The sequence below is a fragment of the Poeciliopsis prolifica genome, unplaced genomic scaffold, assembly GCF_027474105.1.
Source record: "Poeciliopsis prolifica strain line A6 unplaced genomic scaffold, Auburn_PproV2 SCAFFOLD001, whole genome shotgun sequence".
Classification (NCBI taxonomy): Eukaryota; Metazoa; Chordata; class Actinopteri; order Cyprinodontiformes; family Poeciliidae; genus Poeciliopsis; species Poeciliopsis prolifica.
In genome coordinates, this window is record NW_026562376.1 from 7090563 (window position 1) to 7117451 (window position 26889).

Sequence of the window (26889 nt, forward strand, 5' to 3'; positions counted from 1 at the left end):
GAGGACACATAGTTGTGATTTATTCCCTTGCAAGAAAAACTGCACAAAATATCATCTGAAAATGATCTTATTAGCATAATAGTTCCTATTTTAATATAAAACGATTAAAATTAACATTTGCATACATCTTTAGTCCTGGCACTAATCTATGCCAGTGAACCAGTTGAAACAGCAGCTAAAACAATGGCGGAAATACAATAAGTCCTTCAAAATTACATAAAAAAGATATAATTTTACTATTTAAAAAAAAACTGATATGCAGATTTTGTGAAAACAGGGTTAAGTTTTTTTCAGATACTCCCTGACTCTTCTGTTCCTTTTATGTAAAGGTTTAATCCTCTTTAAGATAAATTAAATAAGAATTAAAACATTCAGTTATTCACTACACACCTTCGTAAGGAGAATGGAAACAGCAGGTTAGAAATCAAGTCCAGATTATACTTTATATAAAAACAGTTTATTGACTTATCAACAACTGTCTACTGTACAATCCTTATGGGTGAAGATGAGTGTATGTGACAGTTTATGCAGAGGTTGTTGCTGTAAGAGTTTTCCAGGCAGAATATTGCGAGTACTGAAGAAAGCAAATGGGATACCTAAGATGTCAAATGTGGACGTGGCTTTGCTTGCCATGTATATGTGTAACCAAGCAAGTCTTGCATATCAGTCACAGGCCGTCAAAACAAGGAAGGCAATAATTAACTTGCACAGACTGATGACTTTGCAGAGCGGAGCAATGAATTTTCATACAATGGTTGAGTCAACATCTGAGCTCAAGTCACGGCTGCCTTTCAGGAAATCCATCAGTCTCCCAGTCGTTGGTTATCCATTTTGGTATTACTGAAAGCAGCCAGTGTTCAGGGACAGATCTTCATTTCAGAGTTGAGTTTCTGCTGACCAAAGCCAGTGGGCCAATGAAAACTGAAAACAATGAATTTTTTCGTCCTCCAGACGGGGGGCAGGGGGGAAACGGGCAGTTCCGGAGTCTTCTGTGGCTGACCTCCTTGGAACAAGCATCTGTTTTGTACCAAGTAGCAAACAAAAAAAAAAAAAAAGCTGTTGTCGGGAAAGAAAGAAAGAAAAAAACTCCAAATTAGATTTCCGAAAAAGGTTGCTCTTGACAAAGAACATGGGAAAAAATGGAAAGGAGAGGAGGGGGGGAGGAAACAGAATATCCTCTTACAAAGTCCTAATCTAATTTCCATCCCCAAAGGGGACAGAAAATCACAGAGAGAACAAGAAAGAACCATCACAAGCGAAATTGGACACCAAAATATAAATCTATAAAAGGCCATTTATTACTCCATTATGTACACTTTTCACAGGACCTCCGAGGAAAAACTCCAAAGTGAAGCACCGCTTCTAGTTGTGTCATGGAACTTTACCTCCACAGTCAAAAGCATAAAAAAAAAAAAAAAAAAAAAATTAAAAATCCAACAGGAAAAAAAAACAGCAAGATGTCTGTTTGTTTAATTTCCTCTTTCTCAGTGCCTTCGCAAAACCGCTCTTGCTGTACAGTGTTGTAATAATCAGACATAAAATCTAGGTCCAGAACAGCGCCACCCATCCATTCCAGTCTGGCACTGCCAAACTTCCTGTCCTGCAAAGCAGAATCCATGTCGTCTGTTTGAGGAAAGATAGACGGAGGAGGAAGAACATGCCGTCCCTAAGCATGGGCATGCTCCGATCCGAAGCTGTCCTAAGCAGTTCTAGTAAATCACTTCATACACGGTGGCCTTCTTGTCACCGGAGCCCGTCACAATGTACTTGTCATCCGTTGAGATGTCGCAGCTCAGGACCGAAGAGGATTCTTTGGACTGTTAAAGAGAGAAGAAGATAAAAATGTGTTATTCCTGAAAGCGACTAATACACTTTGATCAATTTAAAGTAAAGTGGGGAGGATTAGCTGACTACAGGGGTAGATTAGATTGCAGTGACATCAAGTTTTTGGCCCTCAAAAAGACTCCTTTGTCAGGTCAATAATTCAGTTTCAGTTTTCACTGATAGGGTATGCCTGTGAGACAGCGGTCGGCGTGTCCTTCCGCTCGATCTTTTGGCCACGGCTGCAGACAAAGGGTATTGATCCGCATACCTGGAATATGCTGGCGCCATAAGGAGTCCTCCAAGCGTTCAACAGATTGTCCTTCCCAGTGCTTACAAACCATTTACCTGCAAAAAAACAACAACAATGCAATGCATGATCAGGCCTCCTTGAACTAATGAGAGACAAGGAAAATACCTTGAGAGTAAGACTCATTACAACTCGAGTAACTTTTAGCTCTTGAAATAGTACCATAAAATGCTTCTTGTTTTGTATTTTACTGGGATTTTATATGATAGAGTAACAAAGTTGTGCATGATTGCATAATAGAAAGAAAATAATACACGAGTTTAAGCTTTTTTCTCTAGAATAAAAGTCTGTAAAATACAGAATACATTTCATATTCAGTCGTCCAAGAACATTTTATTGAGCCTTCTATTGCTTCAATTATAACTGGAACAGTTTTGCACATCCAGTGCAATTCCTGCCAAATTAGAGGCAAAAGCAAAAACTAAGAAGGATTTCTTTTAAAAACAAAATGACATAACAATTTTAAGGGGTGTTAATAGTTTTGCAAGGTGCCAAATTATTCTCTGTTACTTATATGAGGGTTAGTTCATACCACAGTAGGCGAACTTAAGGGAGAGGACGCAGCTCTCGTGCAGGTGCAGCTGATACTTGTCAGGCTTGGAATGATGGAGCACCTCCACATTGCTGCTCTCCATTCCAACAGCAAGCCACTCTCCCGTCGGACAGTAGCCCAAGGAGAAGATCTGGAGGCGGGACGGTATTAACAGTTCAGTGGCTAAAACAACATACTGGTGGGTTATACGTTTGCTTCTGTATTAAGCGGCTGTACCTGTGAAGTGAAGTCGTGCTGCTGCAGCTGTCGACCCTCCCTTAGATCCCAAGAGCGAACAGTGTTATCAAGGCCGCCTGTCCACAGTTTAGTACCATCATGAGAAATGTCAATACAGCTAGCACCATCTGTATGACCCTGGAACTGCCTGCAATCAGAGTAAGAAGGAATACAAACATGTATTGACATCCTCTTTAAAAGCTCCTCACACAAGAGTGGTTCTGTTATGAGGCCAGAGCCCGCACACTGGGAATATGTTTTTTTTTTTTCCCCTAACCTAACAAGAGTCTGGTTGTGTAGGTCCCAAACGGCAATGTTTCCATCACTGCAGCAGGAGAAGCAGACTTTGGCGTCGGGGCTGATAGCCAAGGCGTAGCACGCCGGAGCGGACGAGGTGAGCTCAGCCTTGATGCGGGGCGTCTGGGAGGCCAGGTCCCAGATGGTCAGAGTGCTGGCCTCGCCTCCAACAATCAATGTGCGACCATCAGGCAGGAGCTTACAGGATCGGATGTAGTTATCCCTGTTCTGTCGCGTGGAGGACAAAAGCCAATCAATACAAGCTCTGGCCAGTGAGAGGACTGCAGAGAATTAGAAACGAGTCAGGAGGAAAATCCTCAGACCAAATCAACCAACAGGTGTTTTCCAAGTGGAAAGACATACAAATGGTCACGATTGTGCATATATTTTAAATTTCCCAATTTTAAAAGTCAATATTTTTCCAGACAATAATCTTCAGATTATTCAGTGTTTTTCGTCCTAGCATAAATTTGTGCTCTGTATTAACAACAAACATCTGGATGGCAATTTTTATCTGTAGCCAATAGTGTTCAAAGAAATTACAAGGAATGAGACATATGTAAAACCAAACTAAAAATGTTCTTTGAACATTTTTCCAATTTGTGCTTCTAATTTCCTTTACTTTTGGTTGTCCAAAAGTAAATTTTTGCCATTAAGAACAAAGGCTCCTAGTTGGCAGGTGGTGGTTCAAATCTGGACCTAAATTAAAGCTGCAGGTATAAGGAGATAACTCTTCTAAAAAAAATATTTTGTACACATTTGTTAAATACGTCAGTATGTCCAGACAGTTTAATATGAGGCACCTGACTTGTTAAAAATCAAAACAAACAAACAAAAAAAACAACCTCCTCTGACTTCTCCCAGTGGCCCTATTGTTATCTGTAGAAAGAGCTACACAGATTGGTCAGAAGCAACCAGTCGCAGCCAGAAGGACGGACTTAGTGCTGTCAATCATCCTCATTGGGGATTTTTTTTTTCCTCTTTTGAACATATATCTTTAGCATGAAAGGTACTGGTAATGGTAACTACCTGTATCAATTGATTAGATTATCTAGCAATGGGGATGTAAAAATAGTTTTGAAATGTTTCTTTTTTTACACTTGTATAGACCTAGAAAAGTAATAACAATGCTGATACTTTTGAGCCTGATATTGTTTTGATCAGCATTGTTCAAACACTGAATACATGCTTGCATTTCTGAGTTAGTACATTTACTGTCAAACTCTTAAGTGGGATGTTATCCCTCTACCAGTTGGGATGTAATCCCCAACAAAGGATTATCCCATTTTAGATGGAGTGACACAGTTTATAAACTCCACAACAAAGGCTAATTGTGAAACGTCAGAGATGAGTGTAGCGGAAGAAGGTTCTTACCAGACAGTCCAGTTGGGAAACGGGGCTTTTGCTGCCTGGCTGACTGATGTCCCAGATTTTGACGCAGCCCTTACCACCGGTGTAGACGTGACGGGTGGGGTTGCTAATGGTGACAGCGCACACCACTTCGCCATGGCTTAGCGTATTGATCTGACGTGCATGGCGTGGGATACCGGGGCCAATGAGAGCATCGGGCGGGAAGGGTACAGGTTGCATCTGACCATCTGCACTGACGTGGAAAGAGTACGCACTACAGAACGATATACAGAAGTGAAGCTATAGTCATTGGGCTTGGAAATGTGTAAAAGTGCTACACATTTGTTGAGACACTCACGGTTTGCCCCCAGAAATGGATGTGAGGCTAGCTGGAAGGCCAGGGGCTCTCATATGTGTGTGAGGGTCAAAACCCTAAACAAGGAGAAGACATAAATTCAGCTTTGTGATCAAAGAAAAAAACTCTCAAAGTGTCCAGATAGAGCTGCATCAATCTGACTTTTTACTAACATGTCCACATTTCTCTTTAGAAACTAAAACATAGAACATAAGAACATCACAGAAAGTGTGAAAATCTTCTTCATCATTTATATATAGAGCATCAAACTGAGGCAACAGTTGGTGTAAAACCAAAATTAACTATATTGATAATGGTAATGACATGATGGCTGTAAAGTTGACATCTGTCTTTCCTCGCATATTAGCATAGTTAGCACTGTTCAAATAACACATCCAGGTGTGGTCTTGGGGCCTGTAAAAGTCTCAATATTTGCTTTGAATGAATGCTTCAAAGAATTACAAAGAAACATTTGAGCACTTTGTTGAACCTTCCTGTTATCTGCCGAAAGCCTTGCTCTCTCTCGACATGTAAAATGCAAACAAAGCAAATTTTTAAATAGCTTCTCATTTCTTTTTATTTCCCCTTGACTATTTCAATCATTTAACTGACTCTGCAAAATTTTAATAAATCTGGATGGTTTTTGTTCAGTAACTGCATCCGCAATGTGGAGTTGTTGCTATAATCCAAAACTGATATCATTTCCTGATGATTTTTTTTTCTTTTTTGCAAGGTTATTCACATCATGTCTTTATGGTAAACACTACAATTGTAATGAACGATCTCCAGCACTGAAGTTCCCCATGCTCAGAAGAAGACATCTCATACGCCACTTGTTTGAGGAAGGAAATATAGATATGTTACACGTTTCTGAAACTTTTGTACGATTGAAACCATCAAAAAGTTTGCTAAGCTACATGTCTGCCCTGGCCATTCCATCCATTTTTTTTCCATTTGATTTTGAGGTTTTAATCTCCATGGTAGAAAATTTGCAAAAAATGCAACAAGAAGGCTTGTTGCTTCAAAAACAAATACATTTTTGACTTGCCTTTGTCCAATTTTGGAGAAAAAAAAACAGATATGGGTCACAAATGACACAAAGTAAGATTTGCACTGATTGTGACATTGTGAGTGGTATTTTGAAAGAGACAGAATCATTACCATGGGGGAGCGTCCATACGCTGCGGCTGCTGCAGCACTCATCTGAGGGGAGATGTGCAGGCCAGCGTATACGCCAGGACTCGTCAGACTTCCATTCATTTCATGGTGGCCCATCATTGCAAAGGGAGGATAGGAGCCCGCAATGGACAGAGGGGTCCGCAAAGCTGGTGCTGCTACAGGAAAAAAAAAAGAAATTAAGAAAAACTAAAACAAGAGATGGATATCAGTATGTGAGATGACCGTAGACTTGAAAAGAATAATAATAAAACAAATAAATTCAGCCTATAATGAGGACAGAGAATGGTACCAACCAAGAGCCTCCATGCCTGGTGGTTTGCCCAGGATGGGTCTGAGCCCAGGAGTGGAGCTCGTGCCAGGGGTGGGGGCATCATTACGCGGGGTGGGGGTGTTGGATTTGAGACCAGGCGTGGAGGATTTGTCATTCTGTCAGGGGAACAAGAGAGCAAGCGCATTCACAATCCCAAAAACCAGGCACTGTGCAGACTGACAATTTGAGAGCAAACTGAACCTAATCCAATCTAATTCTGACAACCCACAACCATAAACTGCTATTTATTCTAAAACCTATTACGGTCACAATGGAGATGGGGCCGTTTCTATCCCCTTCAGCTTTAATCTTTCAGCGAGGCAGAGGCAAAAATCCCAGAATAGTTAAATACATTGAGCTATTAACAGAGGAGACCTGACTGATCCTGATGCGGGACAATATCATCCCTGACATTTTAGTCATGCACTTAAAGCACAGACAGCTATTCCTAATCCACAGCAGAAAATGCTCCAGATCTATTCGCACATACCCTTTTGCTCTCCCTGCAATTCCTTTTTAAAACCCCCTTCTGTCCTAGTTTGTCCTCATCTCTCTTGATGTCTTACGTGACTGAGCTCCTTGGCTTTGGAGGACGGGGTGCTCCCGGAGGAAGCCACCGACGCTGGGCTGTTGGGCGTGTCTTTCTTGGGTGGGCGCGGTTTATCAATGCCGTTTTCTGGCGGGGAATGGGCCGGGCTTGCCCGTGGAGTAGCGGGATCCTGATAAAACACAAATTTTTATGGTTATATAACAGCTTTAGTAAAAAGTAGGTGTTATCATTTAAAACTACAAACCGCTCACCTCATTAGACACATCTACCACCAAATCGTCACTCTTCTCTCCATCACTGTCCTGCAGACATAGTTAGACAAATCAGCCACCTTAGTGGACATACTCTGGAAAAACGTGTGTTTCTTTCTGAGAGTTGGATAAGCCTGGAGGCGTAGTGTAATATTTGTCACTATGAAGACACCATGCAACTAGAAGATTGTATCATATCCAGAGGGCATTGCAAAAGTTTTTATAAGATTGAGAAACTTTTGACTGATTTAATTATTATTATTTTTTTTTGGCCTTTGCCTTCCTCTGCAATTCCGCCAGATTCTCATTTCTCTTCAGTGTTCTGCCTGGAATTTCTCCCATTGCAGTGGATTCCTCAAGTAGACTTTCAACCCAGGCAAATCAGCAAACAGAAAGCAAAGTTGTGAATATTGATGTCGATTCCCTCCATTGTCTTAGAATTGTAGTCTGCCTGTAGACTAGCAACAGTGAACTAAGCCGTTTGGTCTGTGTTGGCCACTCAGACCATTAATTAACATTAATGTTAATGTTGAACATTAATATTAACGGTTAATGTTGAATTAACATTAAGAGTTAATAGTTCTTGACAGTGCAAGCAATTTCCACTAAGCTGGTCTATCGGTTATTGAAGTTTTAGATTTGTAAGTCACATCCAACTGTTAATGAATAAATCGGTACAAATCTAAAACTTCAATAACCGATAGACCAGCTGTAGAAAAAAGTGGCTGGTTTTATATCAAGCTAGGTTTCTCAGGATACAAACTTTAGTGTATTTTATTGGAACTTTACATATCAGACCAGGAAGCATTTCTGTTCTTATCCTTTAATCAACATACATATCTGCTCATGCTGTCCTTCTCCTCCACTTTGCGTTTCTTTGAATCCAAGCTGTAGTCTGAGGAGCTGCGATGTTTCTCGCTGGCTGTTCGCAAGCTTTCTGACGGCGATATTGAGTTATTCTAGAAAAAGAAAAAAAAAATTTTTTTTTACTGCCACTTTATTTAACTTTGCAAAATCCAGCGGCAAAATAACATAAGCATTTCAAATTAAACAATGAACACATCGAGCTAATGCAAACGCTAAAAGCGCCTCATTCACACAATAATATGGGCACAGCAGTCGTCTAAAACATGCAGCTGTGGGCCAGCACCAAACAGTACCCTGACACCAACCGAGCCCAAGCTCTCTCTCTCACACACACACACACAAACACGCAGACACACAACAGAATGAGCCGTTATCTAAATTAAACGGAGTACGGCTTGTTTTCTGAGCTCGTCCACCCCCTCTCCTTATAACTGGACAACAAACAGCCTCACAGGGGCTTGAGCAATGTGTTGTGACTGAACAGAGGTCCTTTTCTCCTCAGAGTCATTTGGACTAAGCATGAGAGAGAGAGGCAGAGAGAAACTATATGCAGTGGGCTCTGGGCATTGGGCACTGTGTCAGGTCCTCCTTTGAGCTCTGATAAAGAAAAAGAATCTATATCCTGCCAGTGGGCACGGCAGCGTGGGACTGACTGGTGCTTCTCCGTGGAACCTGCCTACACAAGCTGGGATGGCTCACTCCAAGCGCCAACAGAAGGGGAGGCACTCGGCAGGACTCCAGCAGCTTTCACGGGGAGCTTGCCATTTGCCTGCAAACTGCCAAGTTGTCCCGAATCTCTACGTCCCTCCATCAGAGAGCCAAAGCAACAGCACAGACAAAAAGCAGAGGAGGGGAACAATGGCTGATGGACTGGAAGTCTGGGCAAAGGGCCACTGTCTGCATAATGGCTGACCTTTAAAGAGATGCTTAGCGTGACTCATTAACCAAAGTCACCACTCTACTATCAGATGACCTGGGACGAGAACACAGAAAACAAAACAGGGCCTGCTAATCGCCCCAGGAGCTCCATTTCTTCAGAGATGACTGAGCCCATTCAGCCGGCGTGGCCCACGGAAACAGAACCGCACAGGCCCGTCACAAGTCATCCGACATTGCAGCGCCTTCAATAAAACACTTCAGCAGGTTCCAGCCTAACAGAGAGCATGAATATTCATCACACAGCCAAAAAGAAGAAAGCAGGAGCTGGTAAACAAGAGAGACAGTAGAGGGGATCAAACAAATCCTTTAAGAGAAGGAGGCCAAAGTCCTTCTTCAATTGTGGTGAAATTACAAGCCTTCTAATCTCTCCAGCATAATAGTACACAGGTTTTATACTCCAAATGCCATTACTCCAAATACTAAAAGCAGATTATAACACCATATCAAATCAGCAATAAGATACAGTGAAGCCCAACAATCACTGCAGTCCTGGACACTCACCGTGCTTTCTGCTCCATGGATGTCACAGAGGCAGCAGAGATGATGAGGGAACCCAAGTGAGCAAAGAGAAAAAGCATGTCAGTTAGTCAAAAGTAGCAAAAGCGTCTGGCTGAGTATGTGTGAATCAGCTGTGGGGCTCAAGGCTCCGTTCATCGACGTATGCTGGAGCTGCTGAATAGCTGATGCAGTCGTCATGGGCTGGGAATGCAACCGTTCATTACACAGACAAAATGTGAACCGACAGGTCGAGTTTCACACCCAAGAGCTCCATGATACTGCTCAAATAAGAAGCTTTACATATTCTACTTGTTATTTTGCCCACATTTGACATGTTTTACAACAAGGTTAAGCAAACATATATGTCACTTCAACTAGAGACAGTCAATTCTGGTACGTCATGTTTTTAGAAACATATTCAGACAATCTAATGACCTTTTAATTTAACCAGATGAGTCTGTTGAGAACAACATTTCATTTCTAATGACCTCTGACAGGTTGCCAGAACATGCCAGATGCCCAGGATATCCTGTTTGGAGTATAGCACAAAACCTTTTGCCCTCATGTTATTGAACACTTCTGCTCATCTGGCTGAAAGAAGTCAACTACACTTTTCCTAATTTGGGTGTTTGAAAATAAATCTGCTTTCAAAAATGACAGATCAACACACATCACTCCCGTTGCTGGTGAGCAATCTGAGTGAAAGATGGCACAACCAAGCTAAGCTAAGGCAGATATGAACCTGTTGCACTCTTTACAAAACATGATTCCTATATACTTTTAATTTCATAATTCCACACGTTTCCAGATTCTTAACATTAAAAAGTCTCTTTAATTGCAGTTTTGGGATTTGCATTTTAAAGCCCAGATGGGGCTAGAGGTGGCAAAAACTGAAAATGCCCAAACGTGTTCACCAATAATTCAAAAACCAAAACAATCTTTGAGTTAGAAAGTTTAGATTGTAGTTTTCAGCTAATTGATTCAGCAATGTTTCTGATCTCAATTTTATTTTTCTGTAGTTTATCAAGGCTTGGACAACACTAAGAAATTTAAATTCCATAACTTTTAAGTTTTGAAGGCTATGCAGGAACCCTTGTCTGCTCAAAAGGTTATTCAAAAGCATTTTTCAAAATGACAACGATAAATGTTAAAGAAGTATTTTTTTAATAATTAGAATGAAACTGGATATTCAGGCTTATCATGCAATGAAGATCTCATAATATTCCCAATTTCAGCTAAATGAACTTTCAAAACCTGGTAATTTAACACACCTCTGTGCTCGAGATCATGATGGTTCTTCTCATCCTTCACCGGGAGATGAGTTTGGCTGCCCAGAGCCCCGAGGGCCAGCAGGCCCGATCCAGAGCCGGTCACCGGGGGGATTCCAGGAGGCTGCAGCCCCGAGGGGTGGGGCGGCAGCTGGACCGGAGGACCGTGAGCAGCGTGGGAGAGGTGCTGCGCCTGGAGCTGCTGCTGCTGCAAGACAACAGGGATGCAGACAGACAAACACCAAGTGGGTTGGAGGGAAGGAGAAGCCCCTTGCAGCACACAACATTAGCAAATGCACATGTCTATTGTCACATCTTTTTCCATTTCAAGTTTAAGTGGTTTGACCCTACAATTGAGGAAGCGGAGGTTATTGCAAAAAATAGAAATGCATTGATGCAACTTCTAAATCAAGACAAAATGATCAGACTTGGCATTTTAAACTCTTATTGGAATCTTACTGTAGCAATTAGCACAGCTAACATTGATACTATTTCTAAAATAGTAGCAGAATGTTTACAACTGAGACTAAGATTTCATCATTTTTGTGATGAAAGAGATCGGAAGCTCAAAAGGGTAAAACAGACTTTGCTGTATAAACTGTTCAGCTTTCTGAACAGTTTATCTGCTAAAAGCCATGCTATCTCTCAAAACCTGATCGAACAACACGTAAGGACATGTAAAAAATAGTTTTTCTGCTCAATTTATTTTTTCAAACACTTCTAATTTTCACTTTGTTCAACCAACTTCTTGACTTTTCAGTGCATCTCTATTTTAAAGAATTTTTCTGAATGCATGCCATATGCAACAGCGTTAGTGACATATAATTAAGAAATAGCAGATCTTGATAGAATAAAACATGGAAAACACCAAAGACAAGTTTGATGAGAGCCTGGATTAGCACAGCAACAACAAAAGAAAAACTGATTCATACTCTTGCTTAAACTGCTGTATTTCACTCTGTGGCAACACAAAAATCCTGTAGTGGCGGTGAGTTTAACAATCATCTTTAAAGAACAATGAGCTGCCAGCCTCAGGGCCAAACAACTACCTCCTTAAAAAACACAATAAATAAAAAAAAAAATAATCACACACACACACAACAGAGTGTGCTTACTGCTTTTGTATGCACAGTCCTGTATCGGCAGCTCATAAATCATTTGCACACCCAAACTTTTAAGACACAGGGGGAACTCTGAGTGCCAGAAGCTGGCCCTCCTTTTCTCTCATTCTCTGAGAAGGCAGCTTCAGGAGCCAGGAACAGGGGTCCCACTGCTGGCACTCACTCAAGTCTCCAATATTCGCCATCAATATTTGAAAGGCACAGGGAAATGAATGGGAGTTAAAAGGCACTCAGCCTGGGAAGGAAGCAGTTTAAAGCAAGGTTAAATAATACTTAGCTGAGACACCAATAAAACATCAGCAGTTTATTACCCATCTACAAGCTAGCTGAATAATTCAGCTGTTGTTACAGCATGCAATCTTTCTCTTTTACAAGACGGACTTCAATCAGTGACCTTTTACAGCCATTTTAGGAATATCGGGAAGTTGGTAATTACTGCAGGGCAGAAGCAGGTAGATTAACTCAGCAGGGGCTCAGTGGTGGCAGGAACCCAAAGATCTAAATTTGTTCTAAAATATTATTCTTTTTCTCTCCTGGAGTGATACGAGCTACGCTGGAAAACTGAGAGAGAGAGACAGAGAGAGAGAGAGAGAGAGAGAGAATGAATATCTTCTAATATTGTGTCCATGAGGGAAATTAAGGAGCCAGTTCATTGGCATGGGGGAAGACATCCTTGCTCATTGTGTTTAATGAGGCACTGATGGGTAATAAGCATGGCTGATCAGCAAGAGCCCTCATTAAAGGGCTATAAATGAAGACAATAATAAATAAAGAAAAAAGCCTGGCCCATTTCTTTAATTTAATAATCCAAGATAAAGACTTATACACTATGCCCCTTTTTTAACCCCCACATCAAGCGTTACTACAGGAAACAAAGCCCACCTGAGAATAGACTTACATGAGCTAACAGGACAATTACATTCAAAGCAGACATGGGCCTGTCACTAGAAATCGTTTCTAGTTATAGAAACTCAGTTTTAAGTTATAGTATCAAAATTAGTTAAATTTGTCATGACACTCTCCAGGAACACTGCAAGCTAGATAGGATAGAGATGACAGCTACTAGCTCCCTTGGTTACAGTAAGGACAAACTGGACTGATAATATTTCAGGTCACAAAATAACATTGTTGGACAACTCTTATAATTACACCTGGCAAACTACAGAGGGAATGTCATTCAAGTCTGGCTGCTTAAGAAGATAGCCTGACTAATTAGCCAGCTAGTATTAGCCTATTTTACTCCCAGTGTTACTCTATCAAAAACAGATATACTATTCAATCAGCTCGGCAGGTCAGTAAACTTTTGCTTAAGTTTAGCTCATTAAATGGGTGTTAACGTTTTTGTAACTAAGAAACAGCAGAAGGAAGAATAATCATAGTTTTTCTCAGTTAAATCGAAGTAATTAGGCCATCTTAGTATACCAGATGGATAGACAGAAAAAAAGAGTCTGGACAATGTGGATCAGTCAAAATCATCAAAGCTATTTTCACCAGTAGTTTTGCAATTACCCTTTTTACTTAAGATTGCAAAATATTGGTTTTCATACTGTGTAAATATCAAAGCACACCAAGCCCAATCACAAGGCGCATTAATTAGATATAAGAATGGTCATGCGGCATACAAAATCCATTCAAGCCACAAAAGCCAAATCCAGTCCAAAGTGTGAAGAAGACAAATATTTGTGTACACCACTGACCATAAGAGCAGGGTAGGCAGTTTGCTGCTGCTGAAAAGGAGGACAGAGGTGGTCAAAGATACAGAAGTACTGGCCATAATGACAACACAGACAAGTTGTACTGACGAAAAGTGCGAAAGAACCCAGGTTGGCATGTCAGAGACTTTTATGTTCGAACCAAACAGGACACTCCAGTAGTCGGCTTCATCTCAAGCAGCTGCCCTAGTTGCATTCTATTAATGGCCTGCATCTCCATCAATAACACATGCAGCTGGTTCCTGTACACTTGCCTGTCTGCTTGGCATGCTCTTTCACCCCCACCTTGCTTTACAATATACATGAGGATTTTGGCATGCCTACAGAGCTTCTCTGTAATAAATAACTCATGGGAAGGTGTTCTTAAACATACATATCCCCCGACATTAGCAACTGCTGTGAGGTTTACACTGAGGCCTCCTCGTTTTATTCGACAGTCCTGATGCCACACACATGTGTACTAAATCCTCCTGCAGGCGCATTAGATATTCCTTCTTGTCTATTTTTAAAAACAACTTCAAACTATTGAATCATAGAGAAACAACCAGGCTCCAACTTCTAAACAAACACAATGTTAGTGCTGTTATTGTCCAAAACTGAAAGCTACATACAAGATGTCGAATCAAATGTTACTGTTGTTAGACACAACTGGTGCTGCTTGCAGTGTAGTAAAACGTCTTGCATCTGTCCCAAAACACTAAGATAAAACCATTTCTATTCAAGAAAGTAATACACCAGAAAAAAAAGGTCAAAAGGAGCATAATAATTGAATTCCAATATGTGCATCCAGGCATCAGGTCAGCCTCTATGGACCTGCATGCTGAAGGTTCAACTGTTCAAATAAGATCATAGATATCCCTTGCTTTGTTTCCCCAGTGAAACCAGTTGCCTCTGCCTGAGCAGTGCAGCATGGGTAAAGCTGATCAATGAGCAGCAGATGGTGTTTTGAAGCAGCGATGAACACCAAACATTAATTGTTCGGCGATGAGCTTTGCAAAGCGCCGAGCGGCGGGGATGTTCTGCTGTCTGAGCCGTCTCGGGGAGGCTGTTCTGCTCAGCCTCAGCCCTTTTAACTCCCACAGCTATCCGGGTCAAAAGTGAGGGATGAGGCTCCTTGTTAAAACCTTAGCCAATTAAAGCAATGCGGGCTGCAGAGGGTGTCTCAAGAGCACTCAGGCTCACATTTGTAAATGCACAACAAGGCAGGAAACCACGCCAGTGAGAGCAAAGCTGCAGAAACAAACCATCCCATAAGAGTTACGGTAAATATATGGAGCATATCAGTCACATTGTCTTGCTAAGTGAGATGCAACAGGATTCATAGTTTTAAATGTTTTTTAGATTTTTATACAACAGACCAACACATAGCAACACACAATTGTGAAAAAGATAGAAATAGATTTAAGGTTCTGAATTCTTGCCAATTCTTCTTTGAGAATAAGCTTCAGCTCAATCAGGGAAAACATTTCTGACCATCAATTTAGATTAGCAGTTGGTAGCACTGTTGCCTTGCAGCTTCGATTCCCGACCCAGGGTCTTTCTGCACAGGGTTTGCATGTTTTTGGGTTCTCTCCGGGTTCTCCGGCTTCCTCCCACAGTCCAAAAACATGACTGTCAGGTTTAAATTCTCCCTGGGTGTGAGTGTGTGCATGGTTGTTTGTCCTGTCTGTCTCTGTGTTGCCCTGCGACAGACTGGCGACCTGTCCAGGGTGACCCTGCCTCTCGCCCGGAACGCAGCTGGAGATAGGCACCGGCACACCTCCCGATCCCACTAGGGACGAGGGTGGATGGATGATTTTAAAAATAAGCCTCGCCACAAATTTGGATTTAGGCCTGGTTCATTCTTACTCATGACTACGCTTTAAATTAAAACATTCAAATCCAGTATGAAGGCTTTCGCAGCCTCTAACAGCTGCTCTGCTCCTGCTTATAGAAAACGTTCCCACAGCATTACAGTGCTTCCACTGTTTTACAGAATGACTATTTTCAGGGTTTTGTGCATCTTGGTCATAAAAGTTACATTTTCCTGCCTCAGTCGACCAGCATGCCTTCCCCTGGATGACATTTGGCAATCTACTTTTTAGTTGTTTTTTTTTTCTGTAATTTGCTTTCTTTTCACCTCCATTTCATGTCGAAAGCACAACTAATAGCTGACCTAGCTTTCATTCAAGTTTCAGATCTCTGCAGGTCCTCAATCATTTCTCCTTACTCAGGTGGTCAGTTTAGGTAATGAGTTTATTTTGGTTGGTTTGAAGTTGTGCCATTCTTTTTCCATTTTTGACTACACCTAAGAGGAACCTAAATATTCTATTGTGCATTACATTATGTTGGTCTGTCACATATAATCCAATAAAATACAGAGACATCAATACGTTTTCAAGGCTGTATGTCAATCTATAAGTCTAGACAACATGTTGCAATCATGTCTTTTAGGTGCATTGAATGTCTGCCCCTACTCAAGTTAAAATAAAAGAAAAAAAGGGAGTATACACACGGTGAGAGGCAGATTGGGAAGTCCACGTACCCCGATGATGGCATTCAGCTCGGTCATAGTCACCTGCTTAGCCCTCTCCACTGCCTGAGCAACCTGCTGTTGGTGCTGCGAGGAGACATTTAGATTTTATTATTGAGACATTCCAATATTAGTTTCTTCTAGAGTGAGGGTGAATGTCAACAACACGGTACAATTACTCAAAACTACTTAATTGTCTCTTTCAACAAGACAGGTAACAATATGTCACTTAAAAAAGAAGTTGTGTCACCATTTGAAGGCCACATTCAAAACCTACCTCTTGTGACAGGAAAGGCATAATTTGAGCTAAAATTGCGTTCAGTCGTTTGGCAATCTCCGTCTGGAAAAGAAAATTGAAGAAAAATAGAAAGAGAAGCAAAATAAGTTGGAGGTGTATGAAGCACACAGTGACTGCACATAACCCCGCCTTTAATGTTTACACCGATTAAGCCAATTACTCCGGCAATCAGAACTGCTTGACTCAACATCCTCTAAACAGCGTGATATTGACATTTGAAATATTTAAAACATTAGGAGAGCCCAGGGGGATGGAGCACAGCTGTGCTGAGAGAGCACTCCACGTTAAACGGATATGAGCAGGCAGAGTGCGTCTGCGTCGAGAGGATCTCCTCCCTGCCCTCGCCTTCCTCCCTCCGCTTCCCTCTCCCCCCCACAACTGCAACTGCTCTGTCCTGCACTTAACCTCAGAGTTAAACCGCACAACCACACCCTTTTATGAAGCCTGGGCCTTCAACCTGCGCTGTTTACTTACATGTGACAGTGTGGAGGAGCAACATTATGAATCACAGAGCACAATGATAACCAACCATAACAACTTTGTGGGTTACTGTCCTCCAATCTGTGATCGATAAGCATTAAAAAGACAGCAAGCGGTCTGCATCAGAAGCAGCCTTTCTAAGAATCAAGCCTGAGCAATTCCTTGCTGCCATCAACCCAGCACCCTCTCCACGCCGCCCCTCCTTCAACCCCCTCGCCTCCCATCCACAGAACCCTGCCTCCATTCTTCTGCTTGTCGACCAACTGCCATGGCAACAGCTACAGCCCTATCTGGCTGGGGATCATTATGCAAATGGCACCTCTGCTTGACCGTAACAGGCTTTAAAATCATATTACGTGCTTGGAGGCAGGTCATTAAATTGAATTTTCAGCCTGTCGATCACATGAACGGACCAAATGAATGGTGGATAAAAAGAGCGGTGGGAGAGGGGTGTAGGATCCACCCCCACTCTCCTGTAAAAACACAGCGCAGCCAGCTTGCTCTTCCCCTCGTGCTCTCTCTCTCTTTCTCTTTCTCTCTCCTTCTAGGCTTTGGAGATGGGACTTTCAGGTCTGAGCTATGGGAGCAAAGAGAATAACAGGGTCAAAGCTACATCATCTTTGGAATTTATGAGACACAGTTCAACCCAAGGCCACTGCAGAACACAAACACATCACAGGGATTTTCTCTGATTTCTCATTTGGAGCAGCAACAGCAGCAGCAGCAGCACACATGCACAATGTAGTTCGCAGACCGCCGGCTTATTTATTACACATGGCAGAAATGCCAGGCAGTTTCTGGCAGGCTGACATATTACCTCAGAGCAGAGCCAAAGAGTGCGATGGGAAAGTAATGACCAACGGAAGAAGACCTGCTGACCTTACGTTGCAACATGGATAGCTACTTAAGCTAGGTGAGCCAGAAAACAAGCTGGAGATGTAATGTGAGATGAAATAAAGTGACGGCTGCATACAATGCATGTGCCACTCAAAAAATGTTAAAATTAGAAAGACTGAAAAGTGAACCTCCTTAAAAACCTTCATTCCAATTTTTACTTCCCCTCAACTTTCTATTAATTTGCTGATATAAAGTGCTCTGAACAACCAGCTTTATTTTCAATGACCTCTTGTAGCCTATTCTCCATCAGGAGGGCGTCATTTACTGTCTGATGGATAACCATATAGATCTCACTTAAACTGTTAGAGGACATTTTGTATCAAAATATAATTTTTATGAATAAAATTCATTTTTACATTACAAAACGAAAAGCATTTACGTAATCTGTAAAACGTAATCATCAAAATAAAAACAAAAAAGTGAAATATTTATTACTCTTATGACTTTATCTCTTTTTCCTCCTTTCTAAACTAAATCATTAAAATAAACAAGCTTTTAGATGATGTCACAGTATTGAGATACACCTGCTTGTGCTGCAGAAAGTACAACGGTCCAAAAGGCGGTTCTGATCATAACTTACTTATTGCCTTGAGACAAGAAGGGGAGTGACCTGTGGTCTCATACGATAAAGATTTTATGGCTGATACATCAATGCGGTTTTGTAAGAGTTCTAGAAAGAGTTGACGGAGGCCATTAGAAACGTCTGGAAAGCTACCGGGGCCGTATAATCCATGTTTGTCGAGATAAGCCTTGTAAATAGCGCTCGAACATTTGACGGGATTTGTAAAAAGTCCTAGAGCACTCGGGGCCCATTCCTCTGTAGCTTAGTGTCATGGTGACAGCTGGCTGGGAGAGGTCAGGAGGTGCCGGATCCGCTCTGCCCTAAACAACTGCCAGCCTCCACGCTCCCACAACACAACATGCAAATACATGGCAGACGCATCAGCTCAGCTCGCCGCCGCTGTCAAAATAGATACAGTGCAGTGCTGCAAGGACTCCTTCTATTTTTTCCTTTTTTTTTTTTTTTTTTTTTGGCCTGCTGGCAGATAAAAATGGGGCTGTTGTCACTTTAAGTAGATGACAGCTTGGCCCTTGAGAGGCCAGCTTTGCACGGCTGCTACACAATTACAGGTACTCGGACCTGTGTAGCACCACTTTAAGAGCACTCTCAGGCTGGCGTGTCAATTGTGTGCAGAGAGGTATTTGCCTGTTGTTATCAGCAGTGGGAAAATGGACCTAAAAACACTGATGGGCATTAAATTTAAAGGAAAAGCAGGTGATTCATCTGAAAACACTGCTTGACTAGTTGTATTTAAAGAGGCGTAAATTTATACTAGCTGAAAGCATGGCCTTAGGGCATGACTTTGCTTTTAAGAAGAATCTAAGACCAGTAAGGTCATCTCTTCTAAACTGAATAATTAGTTTTCCACTTAACTGAAGCGCAAAGAACCAGTCTTTGTTCATTTGAGGAAAACTAAAAATGGTATTTGAAGTGATGGGTATTGAGCCAAATACCCATCACTGAGTAAAGGGACACTGTCCACAAGACACCAAACATCAAAAATTAAAGAAGCAGTTCAGAAATTTTAAAGAAAGGTGCTATTAAAAGTTTATAAACAACTGTATCTCAACTGTTTAAATTCAAATTAGCTGAACTTGGAAGGTCCAATACCAAAGCATCCTTCATATCACTCTGACCTCAGTTATTCATGCAAATACTATTTTAAGCCATTACCAAGCTTGTTTAAGACATGTTTGACATAGAAGTTTATGCTCATTTACGCAGGAAATAAAGGTTGGACGCAGTGCCCCAGAAATAATCTTCCTGGGTGAAACAGAAAATATAAAGTGAAATTGATGTATGAACAAAGCTGTGAAAAAATGAAAACCTAGAGTGTGATGTGCATTCCCAGCATGTAAAAAAAAAAAAAAAAACAATAATAATGGTTATTCTTCAAGAGGACTACGATTCAACATCTAGTCAAAGCGGATGCATTTCTTACTGCACAATAAATATATTTTGTGGATCAACCTGAACCCTAAAACAGCTCTAAAAGGTTGCATTTGCATCCAGATCCCTAAATATTAGACATGCTATTAATATTCATCAATCACTTAACTGATCTGAAAAGAAATACTTTGCATGATCTGCTCCCTTTGCGTGTTTGCCGGTATAAAGGTAATAGCTGGCACACTACCTCCTACCGTCATTTGTTGAACTAGTCACTAGCTCCTGTATAAATAAGCATCCAAAGTAAACAAGATGACAATTTAAAGGGTCACAAAACAGCTTTCCAATAAACCACAGCAACAGACTTTTCTTTGACAACTTCAGGATCAAATAATCTGAAACCGATTTAACTTGTTCTATGCAAAGACAACAAAGGTTTCTCAATTCTTGCAAGTTCTAAATTAAGTCTTTGAATTTACATAAGTGAACCTGACAGCCAAAACCTATACCCCTAGACAATTAAACTGGCGTTCAGTCCCTTGTGACAAATTTGAGATGTAAAACATCTGAAACCATTTTTAAATTTTCTGTGAGCAATACAGCGCTTTGGTGCTGGTGCCATGCATTTATTTATTGATTTTTATTTTTTGTGTCTTTAAGCAAACTCGTGGAGGCATGAGTGTGTGTCACAACTACAGGAAACAACCAAATCTGATTGAAGTCAAAGTTTGAGTCCTAAACCCCATGCAGCTCCAGGAATCAAGCACCATATGACGGCAATTACAAGGTTGACGTCATGCAGAAGAAATTAGCCATTTGCATCAACTTACTGCCAGGGCTGACAGAGAAGGATCAGATAACACTGCCACATCAGTCCATCTAAGCTCTGTCAGTGTGTGCATTCTGAAACCTGAAATATGTCCCTGCACGGTAATGAAAAAGGCACAGTAAGAGAAATGAGCTTTCACACTATGGAATAAATCTCTGGGCTGGGAAATAATATGGCTGTGTGCATCCAATAATCCACCCCAACCCTGCCTGTTAACCACTCCTGATCTTTTTCTCCTCCTCCTCCTCCTCCTGCTCTCCTTCTTCCTCCCCCTCCCGGGTTTGTAAGGCTGGGGAAGCTGCAAGGACGAGGTCCCGCACTGTTTGCTCACAAACACGCCGTTCAGGAGGTTAGGGGCCCCGCTGATGAATTATTCAAGCGCTTCCATCAGCTCTGTTGAGGCTCCTGATAAAAGTCAGACGCTAAAATGGATCAGTCGATTAACCTGTTTACACAAAGCCAGGCTCTTGCCCCTCCCCCTCCCAGCTCTATTCTCCTCCTCGTTTCCATCCCCCCCACCATCTTCCCTCTGGTTGGTGATAAGTGCCTGACAGAACCTATCAAAGGGGCTCGGGGCCTGACAGACATGTGGCAATGGGACACACAGCCCCAGACACTGACGGATCATCCCACCACGCCAATCCGTTTTGCCGCCAATGCTGTCATTGACCGAGGGGAAGAGGCAGACTTAATGGTTTAAATGCTGCATGTAGCAGAATCTGAGGATTACTCATTCATTCAATCTTTATAGTACTTCAAGCATTATTGTGATTGATCTGTGAAGCAATACGAGATAGGCCTCTTGGATAAAGATAAGGATGCAATAAATGGCTAAATGACTTTTGCTCTGCTCTTGTAATTACTGTTCAGCAGTTCTGTCTTGGTAATCGTCACGTCAAAGGCAGAGCTTGTCAAAGTCTACCTTTAATCTTATCAAAAAGCTAACTTGAATTACATGACACCACTTGCAGATTTCCAATAAAATGGCTGCGACTGATTGTAAAAATGGTGGCAAATGGTTTCATTCATTCAGCACATACTCCTGCGCACTCTTGTTAGGTTTACAGTGTATGGGTTTTTGACTAATCTTGACTACTCTGATACAATGAACAGAGATAATATAATGAAGATAATGATGCTATGCACAAATAAATCAACTTCTGACCAGAATTGGACAATTTTCAGCCTGATCAGCCCTGACCAGTGACTTGCCGAACAAAATTCAAAAATCAAATTTCTTTTTGATCAAAATTCTTAAGAACAACACATTCATTCTTTGGAGTGGATCCTGTTACTGAGGGAAGAAAACTGTAAATTTAGCCATCATCACATATAATGTAGGGTTTAAGTGCTAAATTAAAAATATCTGAGATGTAAATAGTCATTTAAAAGGAAACCATGTTTTCAAATACATGTTGAGAGATGCCTTCTGTTCATTAAGGCTGTAAAAAACAAAATGAACAGTATATCTAAAAAGCAGATCTGCTTTAGCCTTTGCAAGTTTTTACGGCACAGGCAACATATTGACAATTTATTTGAAATCTCAAAGCTAAGGAAAAGATTGTAATTTTCCACAGCAGAAATTTTCACCTGAGTTTGGGACTCCATTGATGTCTGCAAGCTACAGGGTAAAAAAAAATCTGACAATCCTTTTACAATTGTTTTATAATATTGTTATAGATTGTTATAAGTATTCAGAGCAGATTAGGTAGTGCTTCGAATTTGATATTTAAAAAAAGACAAATATTGTGTGATGTTTGTGTTGTAGCTATAAGCTGTTTAACTTTACTGGCTAAAACATTTTGTAAGCAAAACACTGCTGCTTTGTGGTGGAGAAGGATAGAAAAAAATTTGAATTCTGCTCTGATATCATAATTCATAGAAACAAGTTAAAATTTGGCTAAAGTCTGTTTGGCAGGTCAAATAATGTTATCAAATATAATCAGAGTTTCTCTGTTAAGGCAAAAAAGTGTAAAATGTTACATACCTGTTTGTGCATCTCTATGTTCAACCCATAAGACATCTCGTAGTACTGAAAAGTAAGAAATAAAGGACACATTACACAAACTGCGTGAAATTTTCATGGTTTTGAATGCAACTAATAGGTTCAGCACAGCCACTAATCAATGTGATTGATTCCTACAGTAATCACACTATCACATGCTTTTGAACAGTGGGGATGGGAAAAAAAAAAACCTTTGAAAGGTGATGAACTAAGATCAGACCAGAAGAGAAGTTCTTTGAGCAGCTGACAGTGTGCAGCCAATAAATTGATTTTTTCCCCCTCTGCTGTTTGTAGTGTAGGCGCAGGGAGAAAAGGGTTAGATGCATTGATCACCATCTTAAGCCCTCAGATCTCCACGATGTCTGTTTACTTAGCGTAACGCGATTGCTCAACACTCTTGATATTTCCAGCCAGATCAGTCCGTCTGGCTGGCTGAAATGTAATCCGTGGAGTCCAGGATTGGCAACCGGGGCAGAAATGGCTTTCCAGTCAGCGTCTATTTGATGAGGCCAATGCATTATTCAGTCCATTAGCTTCTTCGAAAATTACTCTCAAACAAGAGAGCCATTCTGTCTGAGATCAGAGTCTTACAGCCGTAGTGTAACCTGACACCCATCGTTGGCTGTGGGATACTTCCCAACATGTTTACCTAACCTCCTGGATGTCAGACTTGACATGTTGTTTTCACAGGAAAAACAACAAAAAAGTAGTTTGATTTAGGCTAGAATGTATTGGTTTAAATCGTCCCTGCTGTGTGTGTGAGTGTTTACCCTAGACAAGCGAGTACACATCCACAGGAAAACCTGCTCATTGCGTCATGTCTGGGCTCATTTCTTCCGTCAGCGGCACACCTATGTTTTTCTTAGAGGCTGCTTAAATAAAAGCTAATAATTAAAGATTATAAAGAAGGTTAGTGCAAAGATACAACCACAACCCTGTTCCACAACCTCCATCTTGTTTACAGTGGCCGCCGTCAACAGCTCGCACCTAATTTATGGCCCTGCATATGTCTGAGCGTGGTGTCTCCAAGGAGAATAATCAGATCAGCACACACAGAGGGCAAAGCGGCAGTCAACCCCTTGGAGATCAGACAGGCGGGCTTTAATGAAGCCCACTGCCCATCAGGAAGAGCTCTTCCGTAACAACTCGCTGCACCTAACCACTCCTCCTTCCCACCACCATCACCCTGAGGGCTTTTACAGGCCCGTACCTGACACCCAGCCCGCCCTAACCACCACATGCAGGTGATCACAATAGCCTGCGTCGCTCCACCCTGACCAGATCTTCAACAAGCCTTGCAATTTGGTACCATAATTGCTCCCCATTGTAACGCAAGCTTACCATGACATAGTGGCGCTGCATCTCCGTTTTCTCATTGGCCAGTTTGTCATACTCCACCTTGAGACTGAAAACAGAAGACAAGGTGTCAATTTCAACCACTTCAGCACTCATTCACGCGTATCTACTTGTCAGATGAGGAGCAGAGGGAGGTGGGGGGACACTGGCCCTTTTTCATTGCGAGCCGTTTATTACTCTTGGCCTTCACAAACCTATAAAGTAAACCCACTTTTCTGTCCTTTCTGTGATAATCATTACCTGTGATACTGGGCTTGGAGGAATTGAAACTCATCTTTAATTCTGTCGCAAGACTCGGCGACTGTAAATTTGAAGCCAGGCTGGCCGGGCTGATGTGGAGCCTGAAAGCAGAAGGAGAGAGAGACAAATCTCACCAATCCGACTCACCGGTTTGGAAGTTTTATTCTACAAATTCACCGCTTCCAGGATATGAGCGTCTCCTCTGCAGTAAGACATTATAACACAAACAGAGGTGGGCCCATACTTCACACCTCCAGCTGCTAATAACACCACATGAGTAGGCTTTCACACTGAATATGAATATGAAGCCACCACCTGTCCTTGCATACAGCTCAAGTCATGTGAGTAAAACCATGTTAACATGCAAAACATCTGCACACTCATCAGGAGCATGGGGGTGACCTGCATTAAGAGTGGAAAATGGGCTTTGCAGGGGAGTTTTGCCTCCCTTTTTTTTTTTTGCACAAATGCTCAAAGTACACAAGAGGCACATCTTACCGGATGTCGGCCTTGTGGATACATCTTGAAATGTATCCTTTGTTTATGTCTCCAGTGTGCAGGTCCTTTGGCAAAATGGTCGAGATTTGGCTCACAGACACCAGTCTCAGCAGACGGGTGGGGTAAGGGGTGAGGGGAGGTCGTGGAAATTCTATGTTCGAGTGGGAAAAAGACGCAAATTAACCTACACATGTATAATAACAACTTAATGCAGTTCCAAACAAGTCCACAGTTACTGCAGCAATTTTAAGACGTGTAAAAAAGCAACACAATGCGCGCGTCTCTGTCTTATTGATCACCTTATTCGGTTACGATTATTTTCGTGTGCGCGTATAAATTTATCATATATTGATAATTTAAAGTGGTTCTATCTAATTCATGTCAGTGTGGGACTTTTAAACACTGGTCATTTCGGCTTTTTTAAACGTTTTTTTAATTGATGTTCGTCAAAGGACCAGAAAGCGCCGCACTCAGAGGACACCACCGACCGACGGCAGCTGGCTTTTCCGCCGACTTTGACTCTGCACGGAGCCGCGAAGAGCCGCGCTGCGGAGCGCACGCCCCGAGAAGACACATTAAAATACGCTGAAACAGAAATCAACAGCTGTGAAGAATACATACCCAGACGTGCGTCCCAATCGTCGGTCCGACTGTTGTTTCCCCAAAGAAAGAGTGGAAGAGTGAAGGGGAAAAAAACAAAAACAAAAACAAAAACACACACAGAACGATACAATTCAGGCGTTTAATCCCTCGTACTGTGGACGCGGATCTCGACAAGCATCCTCCACTCTCTCCAGAACGCACCCAGCCAGACGCGACCAGACTGGAGGGAGCAGTTGGGAGAAAATGTCGTGCGGTCGGGCTCGATTAAACTACTTTATTCTTTCGGCGTTGAACCTCCGAGGAATGCGCTCCTTACGCGGCTGGTTAATCCTTTCAAAAAAGAAAAAAATACATTGATATACATATAGGCTTCCCCAAAAAAATCTCTCCTACGAGTCGAAGAGGTTCTTTAAACGCGTAACACGGTACTCTCCACAATCTCGCATTTCCCCCCCAGTTGTCCAGTTTACCCCCGGTTGCCACACACAGGCAGCAGGGCTGAACTGCCGTGGAAGCGTCTATCTGTCCAATCGCATTACTGGGAAGGAATATGGCCACATCTGCCTATCGGAGAGCGGCGAGCCCCACGTGGGGTGCACTGATACATGACATCATCCCGCGGATCCACAAGGCATCAGCCGAGCCGTCCCACAGTGTGTTCGACAACAGCAGCGCGCACTGATGTGCCGACTATCATCTCCAAATTTGACGGAGGCTGCAAAAGTACCACATCCGCGCTTCATTAGGGGAATGCTTGCTTGTTTTTCTGTGGATAAAATGATTTTAATTATTTCTTAAGGGGGACGAGGGGATGAGACCACCAAGATAACTTGAGGGGGGAGGATGGACAGGCGATGCGCCTTGCAACAAGCATTCTTCATTTTTTACCCTCCATACAAGGAACCGGGCTACATAAACACGAAGTGATGTTACTGTGAAATATCCAAAGTGAAAGCCCCCCTCTTCAAGAAATCCGGCTTTAATCCGCCCCTTAATGCACGTGCACCGTGAAGGGCACGATAATGACCAATCGATCGTCGACGTTCGCCAAACTAAAGCCATAAATTTCTACTTTAAGCGGCTCGTGATTGTTGCACAACACGTCCGCGCCCCTACCTATCAGCATTTGGGTGATAGCTACACAGCGGGAGGGGAGAGAGGAGAGGAGATGATTGCCTTTGTGTGATATGAACATCAGCCATGTCTGAGCACTGCCTTGTTTTGAAGCCTCGGCTCCCGCCCCACGTGGGGGAACTCCTCTGCGGCTTTAAGACCTCTCGACCAATAGCGGCGCGGTGCACTTACTCGGCGGCCTCCCATTGGTCCGCCGGCGCCGAGCCTGTCATTCTCGGTGCGAGGTTGTCAATCAATACCACGCGGGGTCAAGCGCTGACAAATGCCTGCGCTCCCCGGTCCTCTGCCTGTGAATAGAGCCTGGAATGGCTGCTTAATTAGCTTCGAATGGCTTTTCTCTCCAGTTCAAACAATCTGTTACCACCACGTGGTAATGAGAGCCTACATTAAACAAAGGAAGAAAGGAAGCATGCAAACAGTTGTAACATTACAACCTGTAGTTTTCCTTTACATATGGGTCTACGTAAAATGCAGACAAAAGGATGATGT

The 26889-nt window shown here is 42.2% G+C and overlaps 1 protein-coding gene across 1 annotated transcript; it reads right to left on the minus strand.

The window, feature by feature from the left end:
- Positions 1–441: 441 nt before the first annotated feature.
- On the minus strand, positions 442–25771 carry tle3a (TLE family member 3, transcriptional corepressor a). Its single transcript, XM_055028506.1, has 22 exons — positions 25285–25771; positions 24664–24814; positions 24166–24266; positions 23911–23974; positions 22552–22596; positions 16387–16449; positions 16122–16196; positions 13583–13612; positions 10768–10972; positions 9500–9507; positions 8029–8151; positions 7193–7243; positions 6958–7110; positions 6375–6507; positions 6064–6236; positions 4906–4979; positions 4572–4821; positions 3178–3425; positions 2901–3048; positions 2664–2814; positions 2093–2169; positions 442–1817 (listed from the first exon to the last, which is right to left on the minus strand). Exons 2-22 carry the CDS (start codon positions 24685–24687, stop codon positions 1710–1712), a joined length of 2304 nt encoding a protein of 767 aa, XP_054884481.1. The 5' UTR covers positions 24688–24814; positions 25285–25771; the 3' UTR covers positions 442–1709.
- Between the last annotated feature and the right edge of the window lie 1118 nt (positions 25772–26889).